General features: G+C 37.5%; 1 protein-coding gene across 2 annotated transcripts in view; it reads left to right on the forward strand.

The window, feature by feature from the left end:
* magi3a (membrane associated guanylate kinase, WW and PDZ domain containing 3a) overlaps positions 1 to 17,579 on the forward strand; it is a 167,689-nt gene that overhangs the window by 118,744 nt on the left and 31,366 nt on the right. For both annotated transcript variants that reach the window (XM_079803371.1, XM_079803372.1), the window contains 4 exons: positions 4,824 to 4,992; positions 8,558 to 8,637; positions 9,109 to 9,166; positions 15,068 to 15,192. In XM_079803371.1, coding sequence (XP_079659497.1) covers positions 4,824 to 4,992; positions 8,558 to 8,637; positions 9,109 to 9,166; positions 15,068 to 15,192 — 432 coding nt within the window. The remainder of the gene's footprint in view (positions 1 to 4,823; positions 4,993 to 8,557; positions 8,638 to 9,108; positions 9,167 to 15,067; positions 15,193 to 17,579) is intronic.

Raw genomic sequence — 17,579 nt, forward strand, 5'->3', positions numbered from 1 at the left:
ACGTTACTTGCGGCTAATTCAAACGTAACGGTTATAACATTTTATTTCATTACCTCATCCATGAACATGATTTGTGATTCCCATCGTATTGATTTCCATCAGCAGTGGAAGTGAAGATGACAACTCCCACAATTCCACTCTCCTTCACAGCATCATCAGGCTACACCTTTGTTATTGTTTTGAATACAGTATGTGACCTCTAGCGGTGGAAATTACATAGTTCCTTTTAGTCTCAGCCTCAGACGTCATGCCCACGGACCATTATCTGAACGTCTTATGCATATGGCACACTTCTCTGGAAACACTTCAGGAGTTTCGAAGTCGTCATCTGATTAATAATTTATAGATGCACGGCGGTCTGTTATTGCAGGGACATCGACTTTACATTTTCACGCCCATAAACTTGACGCAGAACAAAACAAACTGTGATTGGTTGCGTTACATGTTAGTCAAACATCCTCTTGAGCGGTCCTTGACCAATGAAAGCTGCTATTGAGTCCAGACCTTCTGCTGTCAGTCTGAAGGTCTGGCTATGCAAGACTAAGTTCCTTTAAACTGGGAGAATGTGTCTAAGCCTGAGAATTATCAGGAAGGCTATTCCAGTGTTAAGGAGCCAAATGTGAACCACTAAAGGTCTTTAAATTACCTCCTTTAGTGGACTCGGATATCCTAGGTACTACCAAAAGTCCAGAGATTTGTGACCTTAAAGACCACCTTTATAACCGCTGATGGGCTGCAGGAGTCATAGACTAAGCTGTTTTAGAGACTGAACATTTTAAAGTAGGCCAAATGCACAGTGAGTCTGGGTTTTTTTTCCCAGTGATTATCCAGTGGCATAAATAGAGCGTATTGAGTTCAAAATGAATGAGCTTATAGTTGGTATCACTTCAAATAATGAGCATGTTAAAGGAACTGCTGTTTGCTGTGAGGCATAAAAGTGTCTCTGCACTCTTTGCACACAGTAACTGCTGTGCCGCTACCTATTTCTGACTGTTGAGTACCAGCCCCTGCACTCTGTTTTCTACCTTCTCATTAAAAAGATACCTCAGGCTTATTATTAGTCTTTTACAGTCATTTTTGTTCTGCATTAATGATTAGGATTGAGCCAACCCACTGCCACCCTAATGTGCACTCCTGCCACCACCCACCTAGGGTTGGATGATGTGTTACGACCCCGTCTAGGGTGAGGCCGCAACATAAACTGGTATTGGAAAACCGGAGATCCTTTGTACACTTTTATTTACAGGACCACAAAAGAAAGCACAACTTCAGGGATGAGCTAAGGCCAAAATAACAAACAAACACCAGCTAAACTCCTAACAGGGAAAACTAAATTCCCTAACAAAAGAAAACAAATAAAAATACAACAAATTAACCTATCTACCTATCTGATGAAAAACAGGAGAAAACAGTATTTACAAAATAATTGGCACTCACCCCCTACAGCTTCCAAGAGTGGAAAAATATTTACAATAATCTACAAAATATACAAAGAAAGGAAATGAGATTGACAGCCACTTATCAACTCAAAACCAAAATTCACACTGCACACAACAGGCAGGTCAACAGATTAGCTAGCAGTAGCAACACACTGTAGCAAACACACAACAGCACATGTGCAATTGAACAACAGGAAATCACAGGTTGAGCAGAGCTCCCTCTTCAGGCACTGCAGATCCTTTTATTGCCTCTTGGTCCCATTAGCACCAATCAGATCTGAAGTTCACTTCGATAGGATCCAATCCTGTGAAAGAAAAGGGCGGGACAAAAGAGAAAAAGAGCATAGCAACACATACACAATACGTCTCAGGACGTCACTGTAACTGTTTAAATTGATTTTTTTGCATTGCTTTTTTTTTTAGCTCTAGTAGTGTTTCTTACGGAGCCCTGCACATGGCATGTGGACAAAAAGTATATATATGTGGCCTCAATCCGCAATATTGCCTAAGAATTGGCTACAGTAAATAACATCAATATTTAAAATACATGCCCCATGCCTCTACATTCTCAGAGATCTCTAGCTCTTGATTTTAAAACATAACCTACTTCCTAGAATAATATTTCTTCTGCCAAGTTTGGGTCTGTGGGAAGACTTCTGGGGAGCTCGGTTGGAGTTCTGCTGCATCGTGCTGAAAGTAGGTAGGATTTACTGATGCTCCCTGCACAGCAAGTTTTCTTTCCCATAAATCAACGGGATACGGAACAGCGAACACTTTCAGATTATTCACGTGCAGCGATAGTGAGCATGTGGAAGAAAGTGCCCAAAAAATATTCACAGCGCATTACCCCACTGCAGTTGCTCCTACTGTTCTCTGTTTGTGTTGCTATGATTGATCACCATGGGAACTGATGCCCTATCCCATAATATTGGCTTCCTTTTTGCTTTTCACCCTTCAGAATAGAATGAGTTTTAAACAGGTTTTCTCCTGACTGACTTTAATTTAGGTTTTACGCTTTAAATTCATTTCAGTGGAAGTCTATGTAACTGAGACCTCACGAAAACCTCAATAAACATGCGCTATTTTTCAGAGGGTCACTGGAGGAAATCTGAATTGTTTCACCACTAGGACCAGGAGAGGTTTCTGGATGCACTGAGGGAGGCTTTGTTGGCCATGTTTTTCTTAGCAAATCCAGTTGGACAAGATGCCTCACAGCTGTCCTCCATTATGATTGGATAGAGCTTTGTAAACCCTCTGGCACCACTGCAAGGACAAGATGCAAATGGCAACAGTATCTAACTGGACTTTGCCAAGTGCAAACTGAGACGATTTTGCAACCCAGAAGCGTGTTTGTGGTTTTCATCGATTAAATTTGCTTTACTAAAATGGCCAGCATTGTCTTTGCAGCGAGCCTCATGGGTTATTACTGTATGTTTGTGTATACAGTTCTGATAGATACAGCCTCTGTCTACTTAAATGCAATGCAATGGTTGTGGGAAGCAGCCAATTGTAAGGTCTGGATGGATGTTTTTCCATAGCCTCCATGTAGAAGCAAACAATCACCATTAGGTTTGACCATAGGCAACATCTCGTCCTATTTTCAACACTCAATCCGCAACACATTGTGTTCATCTGTTCCCATTACGCTGTTTTCTGTGAACACTCAAGTATGATTTCTTTTTAAAAATGTTTTTATATTCACCACACTCTACCCTCTGTTTATCATCGAGTTCAGCTTCTTTCTCCACTCGTCCACTCGACCACAAGCATAAAAGGCTTCTTATGATATTTGCTCTTCAATGCCAGAGCTTATGTTTCTGCCTGTGTCATGAATGGTGCCGTCATGGTTACGGCACAGAAACAACAAGTGCTGATTCATCTTCCACACATGCTGGCGTCCCAGCGCCAGGCTAGAATCATTTTGATGAACGGACTTTAATCATGACTATGTCAGCAAAATCATATCAAGCCTTTTTATGACAATATATACACTTTTTCCATCACGTGTACAACCAGTATATCCACATCCAGAACAATACACAAACAGAGGCATGTTTTCCTCTGTCAATGTCCCATTAAGACTATCAGTTCACTAAGGCGGCAATATTGGTAACACCCCGTGCAACTATTTTCCATCCGTTTAATAGGACAAGTAATAGCTGCTATCTATTTGATTCCAGAGAGAGCAAAATACCCAAAACTGTGTGTCAAGATTAGGTTTTAACTATTGATTTTAAGTCTAACAGCAATGGGATCCTAAATGTAGTTGCTTTAGCTCAAATCACACTAAAGAATGTATTTTTAAGCTATTATTCACAATACATTTACTTCTAGAGTAAGCATACCGTTTAACAGACTATTGGCTCCTTTACATTTGCATTTTAGAGTTATTTATTTAGCAGATATTTTATATATACTGTACATATATAAAATGTTATGTACAACACCATTCAAAAATTTGGGGTCAGTATGATTTTTTTTAATGTTTTTGAAAGAAACCTCTTATGCTCACCATGGCTGCGTTTATTTGATCATAAATACAGCAAAAATAGTGAATATTGTGAAATATTATTGCCGTTTAAAATCACTGTTTTCTATTTTAATATATTTTAAAAAGTCATTTATTTCAGCGATGGCTTCGCTGAATTTTCAGCATCATTACTCCAGTCTCACATGATCCTTCAGAAATCATTCTAATATGCTTTAAATAGAACAATATAAATGTCTTTACCTTCCCGTTTGTTCAATTTAATGCATCCTTGCTGAATAAGTATTAATTTCTTTCAGAAAAACAATCTAAACTTTTGAATGGTTATGCATATGTAAAATGATATTTATGTATATATTTTATTCATACATTTTATCACTTTGTTTTTTTTCCTGGGACTCAAACCTATGACCCTGGCCTTGCTTCAGTAGCATAATGTTTCAGGAACACGTGCACTCTAGAATAAACAAAAAGACAACTGGCTCTTTTATCTGAAGGATGGGACTTTTAAGTGTTACATTTTCTCCCTCTTATTCTGTCTCTGCCTGTTTTCTCATGTGCAAGCAGACTGTCTGTCTCACTCACTCACTCACACAAAGACAAACAGACGCACATTTGTGTAAGTGACAGATATCAGCTTCACGGAAGTGTTAAGCAGCTCTGGCCCTGCCCGAGAGGCGGCTCTCTGAACATCAGTCCTGGCATGCAAATCTAGTGGCTCTTGTTGTCTGCTTCTCTCTCTCTCTCTCTCTTTCTCTGTTTCTCTCCGTCTCTTGAGAAGGTTGGAAAGTTCGTTCTGCGTTGCTAGTGGGAGTTAAAGTATGTATTACTCCCCATTTCTGTGTTTCTCCCCACCTCTTTCTTACCGTCTTTCTTTTTGCTGTTTCCACTAACAGAACACAAGGAGGGACCGGACTGGAGGAAGGCTGTGCCCAGCTACACACAGTCCAGCAGCAGCATGGACTTCCGCAACTGGAACTCGATGCCACGTGACGAAGGCCAGGAGTCTCTGCCCAAGAACTGGGAGATGGCCTATACGGAGACGGGCATGGTCTACTTTATAGAGTAAGTCCCATTTGCTAAGTAGGACATGTTCCTGGACCTATATTCCAATATCAGATTTTAGGGTTTGGGATTCAGACTATGTTTGTTTGACAGAAATGTAGCCCCAGGAATTAGTTAAATGTGTTTACTTGTTTTTTTGTTTGTTTGGTGTGTTTTTTTTTTTGTGCACTTTTTTGATTATTTCATTTCACTTCTGCAAATAATAAATGAGCATAATTAAGAAAAATCAGCTCTTTTGTGCCCATTGAATGCAGATTAAATACTGCACTAATTCAGAAATCAGACGCCGAATGGAAGATGATTTTTGATATCAGTGCAATTTTGTGATTTGCTTGATTGTGTAAATTTTGCATACCGGTAGAAAAGTTTTATTGCAAAGATAAAAAGTAATAATGTAATGATAGAAATTCACTTATGACCTTTCAGTGCATTTTTGTTTGTTTCCAAGATTAGGAAAAACTCGAAATGAAAGAACTTGTACTACTGTTCAAAAGTTTAGGGCCAGTAATGTTTTTTTTTTAAGAAATGGATGCCGTTATTCGGCAAGGATGCTTAAGGGGCGGGTCTAATGCTATTTCATGCATTCTGACTTATTTACACTGTTAAAGAGTTGGATTCTCATGCTACACATGGCCAAAGTTTCAAAAAAGGAGTTGGACGTATGACAGTATTTCTGTGCGTCATGATTTCTGTATTTCTGTATGGAGTCATAAAGGCCGGAAAATCCTTTTATGGCCACTTCTCCCAGAAAAGCGCACGCACGCACAAACCAACCAGAGCAGGCCTGAGAGCACGGCCATTGTAACGCAAGTCGAGAAGGATTTTTTAACAATGTCACCAAAGAAGTGTGTTTTTGGTTTTGAGGGAAAGATAACCTTGTTCAGCTTCCCAAAGAACCCAGCGTTGTTTTTCAAGTGTGTTCCTGGCATTTTCGGTGACAAATGTTTTATAAGCAAGGCCCGTTGGATTTGCAGATTGTTGCAGATGGAGAGTGAAACTGCATCAAATATCTGGGTTTTTTGGCAATCGGCGCACAAGTGCATACATTTTGATTAACTATACATTCGTGTTGTTTATATTGTATCCATAATGCGATGCAGTGGCGTAACTTTGTTTAAAAATTGGGGGAAGTCATGAGAAGTCATGTTTAACGTGATAGTTTCATCCTTAACGTTGTATCTCCTAACTATAGCATAATACAATATTGTCAGTCCCGGGATTCTTCCCATAGATTTGCAATGGTCCAGTGTTGGTCCAGTGTTAGAGCTTTTGCACAGGGTGTCTGAGGTTCGGTTCTGGGTTTGAATTCACCATCGCAGTTTTTATTTCTCATGAAAACCAAAGGTGTTCATCAGTGATTCTGTATCAAGAGCAGGGACACGTGTGTGTACAATTTATTTTGTGATTTAACTGGAATGAATAGAGAGTCTGTGATGCGATGACGTCTTGTGTGTGTGTGTGTGTGTGTGTGTGTGTGTGTGTGTGTGCGCGCGCACACGTGATTGTTTAGCTTCATGCACGGCACACCTTCCGGAGCTCTACTTTTTTCCGGAAATATTCGGTACAGCTTATCTGTCTTTTATAAATCTAATAAAACTAAAGACTTTTTTGAGATATGAAGGATGAAATACTACTCTGTAGCTACCCCCCCCCCCTTTTAAAATGTATCAAAAGGGACAGTACAGACGTTTAAAATGTTACAAGATTTCTATTAAAAATATTATGCAGAATAATTGTTTTCAACATAATAATAAATAATAATAATACAAATGATACAAATTTTTACTTGATCACCAAATGAGCATATTAAAATAATTTCTGAAGGATCATGTGACATTGAAGACTGGAGTAATGATGCTGAAAATACAGCTTTGCATCACAGGAATAAATTACATTTTAAAATGTTAAAATAAAAAACATTTATCGTAGTTTATATTTCACACTATTGCTGTTTTTCCTGAATTTTTTTTAATCAAATAAATGCAGCCTTGGTGAGCATAAGAGACTTCATCCGAATCTAGATAAGTCTATAGTTCTTTTATGCAGGTGTGTAGTGTGAATAGTCTGAATATACTACATCCGCCATGTTAGCATTGTCAGCCATACACTGTTCTTGGCCACATGGACAGTAAAGTGTCCATCGGATGCATACTACTGAATCTCAGAGGTAGCAGAATGTCATCTGTGTATTTTTCACCTACTGATTCATGAATATGGGATTACTATCATTTGACATGCTGCTTTTAGCTTAGGGTATAGAAGGGAAGTGTTTCGTATTAAGTTTATGGACAATACACATGTTGTGCTGTACAATGAGGAACCCACTGTGGTGTGTTTTTAAACAGGGGAACAAAGAAAGATTTGTGGGTCCATCTTTTCAAATTCTGCCTATGATTTACTGTAACCGAGCCCAGATGTAGACAGCAGCTCTCCAGCTAAGGGCTCGCTTAGTAAACAGGAACTCCGGAACTCTTGCAGACACATCAAGCATGAGAGACCGCTGGGAATTGAAGCAGCTCTTCTCTCGCATGCTGACGCCGAAGCTAGTTTACATTTTTTCACAGGCTCTTCCTTTCAGAGCGTCCATTACCTGTGTCTGTGGTCGCAGCCCTTAGCCAGGCATCTCTGCTGTATCCACCCAGATGAAGAGAGAGCCAGCGAATCAATACTTCATTCTCTGAACAATGCAAACAGTCGGCTAAATGGAGCCTTCCCAGCGGGCCTTGCTTCCACACGCGTGTCTGTCTGCATGAGTCTCGGAGGATGAGCAGCACCTTGCTATGAATATTTCAGATTTTAAACACATTTGCTTTTTAAATCGACTCCTCACCTCTCCGCAGCAGAGACAACTAAAGTGCTTTTTGAAAAGGTCCGCTGATGCATGCTTGCATTTTTAAAAATATAAATAAGTGCCCAACACCCATTATTGAGTTTCAAGTGCCCCTTCATCAACTCCAAACCAAAGATGTTTAACTAATATCATTATAATTAATATTATGTTATGTTGCGTTGCGTTGCGTTACAGTGCATTGCGCTATATTATATTAAATTATATTATATTAATTATTATTATATTATATTAATTATATTATACTATATTTAAGCTCTGCATCAAATTATATGATAATTATTAAGTACTAATTATTTAGTATAAATAAAATGTAATATTTTACTATTAATAAGTCACTTGGACAAAAAGTAATCTATAATTCTATATATTTATAAATCCACATGAAATTCTTTTGACAACTTTGACAATCTCAATTTTAACATGTTTAAAAAAGCAAAATCAGAATCTTTCTGTGTACTGCCAAGTGTACAAATTACTGCTTTGAAAATATGACGACAAACATCTTGACATCTGTTATCAATCATTGAGCGTTGTTTATTGTTGTTTCGTCATTTTTACATTGTTACAGTGAGGTATAGTCGTATTGCTGTTGTTTTATGAGTGTTACACTGTTTGGCTAAGCTGCAGATGCACTCCAATTGTGTAATTAAGGGGCACGCTCAGAAGGACTACCAGGTGTTTGTTTACTAATGCTTCTTTCCCTCTCTTTTCTAGTCATAATTCCAAGACCACGACCTGGCTCGACCCACGACTGGCAAAGAAAGCTAAGCCTCCTGAAAAATGCGAGGATGGAGGTAAGACTAAGTTCGTTCATGAATCACACTGAAGAGTAAACAGACCCTAGCTGAACTGTGAGACATTAGCCTCTCTCTCTGGCCCGTCTGACTAATGGCTCACAGGAGACATGGTGAGAGCCCATCAGTGTGTCATCTCACACAAGCAATCCCAGCACCACTTTCTTGCAATGGGCATGTACGTCCATGTCAGGATGGTGGCTCCAAACAACTCACATCACATAGAAAGATAACTAGTCATTTTCCATATAGCTTACTAATACTTGCACCCCCCTCGTTTCCTCTGCGCTCAGCCTTCTGATCTCTTCCCTTCCCAAACACGCATGCAAATGCAGACAGACTTCTTGACCTACCTGGTATTAGGGCTTCTCAGAAAACCACCGTCTGAAAATCAGACCCCCTGGTGTCAAGCGCATGGGTGATTTGCGTCTGCTCAAGCTGTCTCTGATATGCCTGTCTGATTCTCTGCAGAGCTTCCATATGGCTGGGAGAAGATTGAGGACCCGCAGTATGGGACTTATTACGTGGAGTGAGTATGCTTATATCATTTATGGTCCAATAAGAATGATGGATGACGCTTTTTTGTCCACAACATCTTGGTTTGCTGTACGCTGACGTTTTTGGCTTTGTCTTTTACTTCTTTTTTTCCATTACGTGTCGTTTTAAATCCAGCTTTTCAGAGTATAACAACAATAAAAGCATAAAGGGATTGTAACCCTCATCCCCAACCAAAGGAGACACAAACCAATGACAGAAGTAATCAAAAAAGTAATCTGATTACTTTTTTCAAGTTGTGCGTAAAATAACGCATTACCTTTAAATTGACAACAAAATATCTAAGTTACTTTTTTAAATAAGTAACACAAGTTACTTTGTTTTCCCATATATTGACTGACACCACTCCTGTCCCCTTGTTGAGAGAAATGGTCAGGAAGTGCAGAGGCGTTGTGTGCGCTGTGTAAACATGATGGTTATTGTAGTACTAGACCAGGAATGGGCAACGTCGGTCCTGCACTGTCCACAAACATCACAATTATTTAATTTTTGTTTTTTATTGCTAAAGAACAGTAAGAGTGTTAAACTTTCTTCTTCTGAGTCATTTCACTTTTGGTGTGAAAGGGCTTTTACATTTGCCAATAATACAACTTTTATGTTGTTATTAAAAAAACAAACAAGCAAGCCAAGTCCAGGGGTCCGTTCTTCGTACATTGCTAACTTAGTTAGCTGGATTTGATTGTTGATGATTTGGCATGACCTTGGATTGTTTGGTTCTTCGATGCTCATCCTGGACTTGCTGTCATAGCAACAGGTCCAGAAGCTTAAACCTGTTCGCGAGCGGCTTATTTCATGTAAACAGGATTAGATTGCACCTTTTTAAGCTGCGTTGATACTTAAATTTGTCCCAACCACTGCTACTTTATTACAAGAGTTCCTTACTGAACCAGGGGCAATAATAATTTTAAATAATAACAAAAATAATATAAAAATGTATTTGAAAATATTATAATATTATACTATAGACACAGCCACTTGATTGAGAGATTTCTTTTTGATAGAATAATTACTTTATAATGTTATTGCAGTCTTACACACATGCTGTACAATTACTCTGAGCCGTGCATTCATTTGAGTGATGACGGATATTATGGGATGGCTTGATGCAGTTGATCTTGACCTTTAAGAAACTTTAATTAATGCTGTCACATAACAAATCTGCTTCAAATTGAATTAAAAACTAAATTAATTGCTAATTACAACTTTGAAATAAAAATGTAAAGGGTGTACAAACAAATACTATAAAATCGTGAATATAAATAATTGGGATTAATGTTTTTTAAAAAAAAGTATAATTTATCTATTATAATTTTTATGATGGTTTGGCTGTTTCCTTATAAAGGTCCAGAAATGTGTGGGTTTTTTTTGTATTATATGATGTCATGTTGTCTTGAAGCCAGCCAATCGCTGCATTACTGATCGTGGTTTCGAGTATTGATGCATCTGTCAGGGAACACGAGAACACGCAGTACCCTTAGATAATTTAATCCAGATATTTTAATCAAATCCGCAAATTCGTTTGAAGGACCAAATTAGCCAGAGATCAGTTATCACGATTAAAATATCTGGGATCTGTCAAATCATCTCAGATGTATTAAGCGAGGTACAAAGAACGGACCCCAGGTGAGAAAAGGTAACCCAAAAGTAACGGAACACATTACTTTCCATAAAAAGTAACCTAAGTAACACGATTAGTTACTTTTTAGGGAGTAATGCAATATTGTAAAACTTTTAAAAGTAACTTTGCCCAACATACAAGGGTCACAGTTTTCCCACACAATTGGGCTATTTACAAAATTAAGTTGTGGGAAAAATTACGTCTTGTTTTTGGGGTTGCTTTTATAATGTACCACGGCCGTGAAATTCTTTTATCTGTAGACAAAGGATCCTTTTACTAATCTGTATTGATCCTTAGAATGAATACCTGGCACCCTAAGACCACTGAAAGAGTGACTAAGCGAAACAGAGATGGCTTGTGTGAAATGTTTAATGTCACTCCACATATAGAGATTATGCAAGTTTTCCCCTATCAGGGATTTTAAAGGTTTAGTTCACCCAAAAAAGAAAATTCTGTCATAATTTTTATATGCTGAACAGTTTTAATTTAGGCTTTTATTCGCATACAAACATTAATCAAAGCACACATCAGTTATGATAAACGGAAGCTCAAGCATGCTTGCTTGACGTGCGAGAACCTATGAGGTTTATTCTTGTGTGTTACGCAGTACATTTGAGCTTCGCGCATCAAGCATGTTTGGTTGAGCTTCAGTTTATGTTCGCTGATCATTGTTTATGTGTATAAAAGCCTAAATTCAATCTGTTCATCATATAAAGTGATTGTGTATCTTCAGAAAATGTGACCACTCATGATTTGACTAAACCGCTCAATTCTTATGAATTAGTTTTACGGTCTCATGAACGTTTTGAAGTGACAAAGTGGTTGTTGCGTAGCTGTCAATGGAGGGACAGAAATCGCTCCGATTTTTATAAAAAAATTCTTAATTTGTGTTCCGAAGATAAACGAAAGTTTTATGGATTTGGAGCGTAGTTTGGCATTGTAGATTAATTACACATTGATGCTAAAGTCTAAACAAAGCAAGAGTGAATGTGGGGAGAAGAAGAGTAGCGAAGAGAAAAGGGTATGTAGTCTATTAATAATAGGTTTAACATAACTAAGATTGCCAACAATCAAAATAGAATTTTAAACCCATAATAAACACAGTTTGTCCCGTATAGGCCTTAGTGTAGTCTAGGCCATTTATATGCAGGCAAATTCAATATGACCTAGTTTTAATGGGATTTTGCATATGCCCAACCAGCCACGCAAAAAAAAAGGGAAGGGAAGTTGTCTTTTACTATTGTATGGTAATGTTGTTAAATGGAGAAAAACATTGCACATTTAGCCTTAGTAAATTTTACAATTCCACATTGTTGATAGTCTTGTGTTTTTATTTTTATTTTAAAGAAACACAAAATGACCAATAAATCATACTAATTCTCTAAGTTCTCTGTAACATGAAAAATATGCATTTTCATTTATACAAAATATTTTTAGTTCTAAAGTGCCATTGTTTAATATTGCTTTACTGACAGATATGTGTGTATACGGTGTGGGGGAAATTGGGCTAGTTTTCTTTCTTGCGAGTCTGCTTTGGGCTGGAAATTTTTCAGGGACCTGGCAACCCTGATGCCAAGTCATTGTATAAAGCAGGGGTCTCCAAACTCTGTCCTGGAGGGCCGCTGTCCTGCAGAGTTTAGCTCCAACCCCAAATAAACACACCTGAACCAGCTAATCAACTGGTTAGCGTGTTCAGGTGTGCCTAATTAGGGTTGGAGCTAAACTCTGCAGGACAGCGGCCCTCCAGGACCGAGTTTGGAGACCCCTCACTGTAAAAAAAATTCAGGTCTCCAATTGAAAATTTTCTAGTGAGCGATCACATCTAAATTTTTCAGTTGGCCAAATTGAATTTCTGTGAATTGATGCAATTGAATTAAATTAAAATTCAAGAAATTCAATTTGGCCAACTGAACATTTTAGATGTGATCGCTCACTAGAAAATTTTCAATTGGAGACCTGATTTTTTTTTACAGTGCTGGTATAAAGCATCATATTCAGTGTGATTGTAATACTGGGGATTAACTGGGAGTCAAGAGCTTTCATAAAACATAAAATTGTGAAATGAATAATATGAATGAAGAATATTTAACATAAAAAATTAAAACATTTTGCCAAATACGAAGACATTTAGAAATTATGTTTTCTTTCATTTCACTCACATGTTTATGCTAATTAGATAATTAAAATTATAATTAAATTAAAAATTCACAAAAAGTTTTCAGATTTTCGATGCTTAATAAATGAAAAAATGCAGTTTATTATTATTTTAAGTACATCAAAATATACAATAGTAATAATGTAAATATTATAGTATTATTATTATATATTATATAATAATCTATGATGAATTAAGAATATTTCACCACTGTAAAAAAGTCATTAAAACGTTTTGCCAAAAATCTGAAATATATTTTTCTTTAAATTCCCTCACCTTGCTATGCTAATAATTTTAATTAACAATGATAATTAACAATATATATAGAAAAACACACACACACAAAATGTCTCAGATTTCTAAACCCCTGATTATTGAGAAAAATATATAGTTTGGGTGTAAATGATTGCTCCTGAAATGGCAGACTGATCAGTGTCACTTATCGATCATCATATTGGCTGGATTTGCTAATTTTCTGCTCTTGAAGCGTTGTGGGATATTGAAGTTGTTCAATATCAGGACAGCCGAGGGCTTTCAGAAGCGAATACATGATTTGATTTTAATGGCATTTATTTTGTTTGAGGTCAATCCCTGCTGTGCCAGGATATTTATGCAAGGAGGTCAACAAAAAAACGTTGTTTTATTTTTGATTTGAATATGGCTTGGCACAGGGCCTCATTACATTCTGCCTGAATTATCACAAACGGGAACTTTAGCAGTCAGATGAGAGCACTCAGTCTCTCGCTCTCTGTGGATTGGGTGGATAAGTCTCAGCATGAGTCACACACAGCAAAAGCACAAACCGTACCTTTCTTCTACAAATTCGCAGCACACCGACTGGTTTTACAAGGAATCTGTGGCTGTTAAAGCCTTCCCGAGGTGCAGTCACGACTGGCAGGTACAAGAGATAAAGCAGAGTCACACAATGCAGACGAGCTGCTTATTTCACTTTACGTGCAACCTGTGGGGTGGGAGGGGCTGTGTTAGGATAAAACAACACACTCCCGCACTGAGCCAGAACCTCTGCAGAGGAAATGCATGTGCTGTGAAGCTTGTGTCTCTGGAAAGGCTTGCCAAGGTAATATTGTTTCATTTCGGCGGCTAACAAACAAGAAAACAAATAAGGCGTTTGTAGAGGGAATGTACAGCAATTACAGATGGGTTTGAAATGGGGTTGTTCTGTGGTTTAATCAAGGATGTTTTTAGATTCACTGCAAAGTATATTTTCTTTATCAATGTTCTTGTGTTTTAAAAACATCTTTATGAAAACAAAATCAATTCTAAAGTAAGCGATCTTTGCATAGTTATTCCAACCATAATGGGTCTTCATAATCTTTAATCAAATCAAATCTGTTTTCCTCTGATGTCGTTAAGGGCATACTGGATCATTTTAACCAATAGTTAAATAGCTACTTAAGGTATTGTTTTGACAAACTCACTTTGTTATGCCTACATTCTGGTATGTAACTCTCTCTTTTCACCATCCAATCAATTTCCAATGCATAAAGTCCAACTGTATGTTCTTGTTGAATTTCCTGTTTTATTTAAATGTGTCACACTGTGGAAGTGAGGACAATTCACATGAACTTCGAAATATGTTTTCGGTGAATATATACTACATTAAATGTATGGTACCTCATTGGTCATTTTTCTGTTTTCTAACAAAATGTTGCGAGGTTTATGGTAAAACAAACAAAAAAGATCTCAATAAGCTAAGAAAAATGAACTTTTTGATATGTTCTCTGCCCTGCTATTTTGTGTCAGATTGTGTCTTCTCATAGTTGTGTTGTTGGGAAAGGGTTGCTTGCTTTCTGACTCGGGTCAGTTCATGACGTTTTTCCAAGTTTCTGTCTCTGTGGTAAAGGAAAAAGTGACTGCCTGGTTAGCAGATGACAAACAGGAAGCGATGTATGAGCACAATGACTAACCTTTTGGCTCTGATGGTTTTGTTCCTTCCTTTATTCATATCATTAAAAGACTGTTTGCATGAACAGATGAGCATTGCTACTGTTCTCTTTACCCTGAGGGTCTGTGCAAGCGTGTATGTCATTGTGTCTGCCATCTCTGGTCCTTTGCAGTGACTGTCTCACTCTTTCCTTCAGCCACATCAATCAGAAGACTCAGTTTGAAAATCCGGTGCAGGAAGCCAAGAAGAAAATCAGCCAGGATACGTCTCCAACCAGTCAGCCAATAGCAGCGACCGCAGGAGCAGTACCGACGCCCTTAAGTAAAAATCTTAACTTTCTTCTGCATTATTCCTCCATTTCCTACTACCTCTGTTTTTGCCACTTTATGTATCTACTTTAAACCATTTTTTTTATTCCTGTGATGGCAAAGCTGAATTTTCAGCAGCCAATACTCCTTTTAGAAATCGTTTAAAATGCTGATTCGTTGCTCAAGAAACACTTATTATTATTGTCAATGTTGAAAACACTTGTGCTGCTATTTTTGTGGGAAGCATAATATATGTTTCAGGATTCTTCGATTAATAGAATGTTCACAAGAAAAGCATTCATTTGAAAAGAATTTGTAAATGTCTTAACTGTCACTTTTGATCAATATAATGTATCCTTGAGAGGGTTCTAAAACCAGCCTAAGGTGGTTTGCTGGTCTAAACTGGTTTAAGCTGGTGTTTAGTTAGTCAGCCAGCTGTTCTCCCTGCCTGACTACAGCGTTCTATCAAAACTGACCAACCTAACGCTTCAATGGGAATGAGATCAGGAAGTGACAAAAGTCACATGCAAACTGTTTCCTGCATTGTCATGTAATATTTCTGTCCTCACTGAAAATGAATATTGTGTGAAGAAGTAACAATATACAGAAAGCTGAACATATTTTATGCTTAATTTGAAGATGGTGACGCAGGATTTGAGACTTTAGAGCCAGCCGACGTGATGTGACAAAAATAGAAACCAAGCGACCATCGAAATATCTAGTCAGACGTTGCTTATCAAGGTCATTGCTTGTTAGGACAAAAACACAGATTAGCATGGAACGGAAATGATTTATTTCTTAATGTTTTATCACATCACACACTCTCTGAATTTTTTTTTACAAAAGCATGGGCAGTACCCGTTCAAAGGGTCACTTTAGGTACAAATATGTACCTTTAATGTACTAATATGCAGGTAAATAAGGTACAAAGGTGTACCTTTTGAAAGGGTATTGACTCAGTGACAGCTTTTGTAGCCTACACCTGATTAGTACACAGTTTAAGTGTGAAGTGAACTCAAAAGATGGTCAAGTGTTGATTTAAGTAGGGGCAGAGCATTTCCATCAGGAGAACATAATCAGCTAGCATGTGTGTTTTACCATCTGTGTGTGTATTTATGTGTGGCCGTGTACTTGCTCAGTTACGCTCACCTGCTCATGTTAATGTTCGCGTTCCACTTTGTTGCTGGTGTTTTACTGTTAATTTAACATCATTGTTCTGTCCTCTAATGGGACTAAGTAGTAGCTCCGTCTCTTTCATTTTGACGTTTTCTCTCTCTGCGTTTTTCTTGTTTACAAAAGGTGTTTGCTCATGTATCAGGTTTCAAAGCATTTTGCATACATTTTGTCCCAATTTGCATACTGTCCGTCCTAAATAGGATGCAAAATAAGAGTAGGCTACACTGAAAAGTTTAGTAATGGCTTACTGCTAATGCTAACATGCCTTACATTGTGCTAATGCTAACATGTAAACACAATGGCTGCGTGTGATAACTTAGGCAGCTGACTTGTTTCCGCGCTGCCCTATCAGGCAATGACTGATCTCGGGCAGACTTCTGAGGCAGATAATGATCTAAAACAAAATAGAGAGAGCTTAACTAAGCAAATAACTAAGCAAATGTGTAATTACTACAATACTCGCTTGAAATTACATCAAAAGCAGAAATCGTTGGTCAAAAACGTACACACAAATTGTCCACAAACCGCAACTTTCAGACGCCATCTTTATTTAGTCTGCGGTATTAAGATGCTAAACAAGGCTGCATTTATTTGATAAAAAATATAGTAAACGGTAATATTGTAACATATTACAATTTTAAATTTTTTGTAATTGATTCCTGTGATGGTAAAGCTGAATTTTCAGCATCATTACTCCAGTCTTCAGTGTCACATGATCCTTCAGAAATCATTCTAATATGCTAATTTGCTGCTCAAGAAATATTTGTCAAATTTTTAAAACAGTTGTGCTACTTAATATTTTTGTGGAAACCCGTGAGACAGTTTTTTTCAGGATTCTTTGATGAATGGATTTATTTCAAAATATGTTTTTATAAAAATTTAAGTTTTTACTGTCACTTTCGATCAATATTCATTCTTTGCCGCATCAATTTCTTAAAAAAAAATAATAATAATAATTCCGAGCCATATTTAAATTTATGAGGGAAACTAATATAATATACTAATACTAATATACTAACATAGTTTATCTACTGCCTAGCCCTGGAATTATGTCCTGTTTATTCTGAATGATTGAATTGAATGATATATTTTGTATTTTGACTGGCCAACACAAGACTCACTCATGAACTTAACCTTGAAGCTTGTTCAAGGTTAAACCAGACTTAGCTGTTTGTTGTTTGAATTCCATGAGCTTTGCTGTCTCCTGTGTGTTCCTGTGTCCTC

This window comes from Gobio gobio, assembly GCF_949357685.1.
Source record: "Gobio gobio genome assembly, chromosome: 21".
In the NCBI taxonomy this organism is placed as follows: Eukaryota; Metazoa; Chordata; class Actinopteri; order Cypriniformes; family Gobionidae; genus Gobio; species Gobio gobio.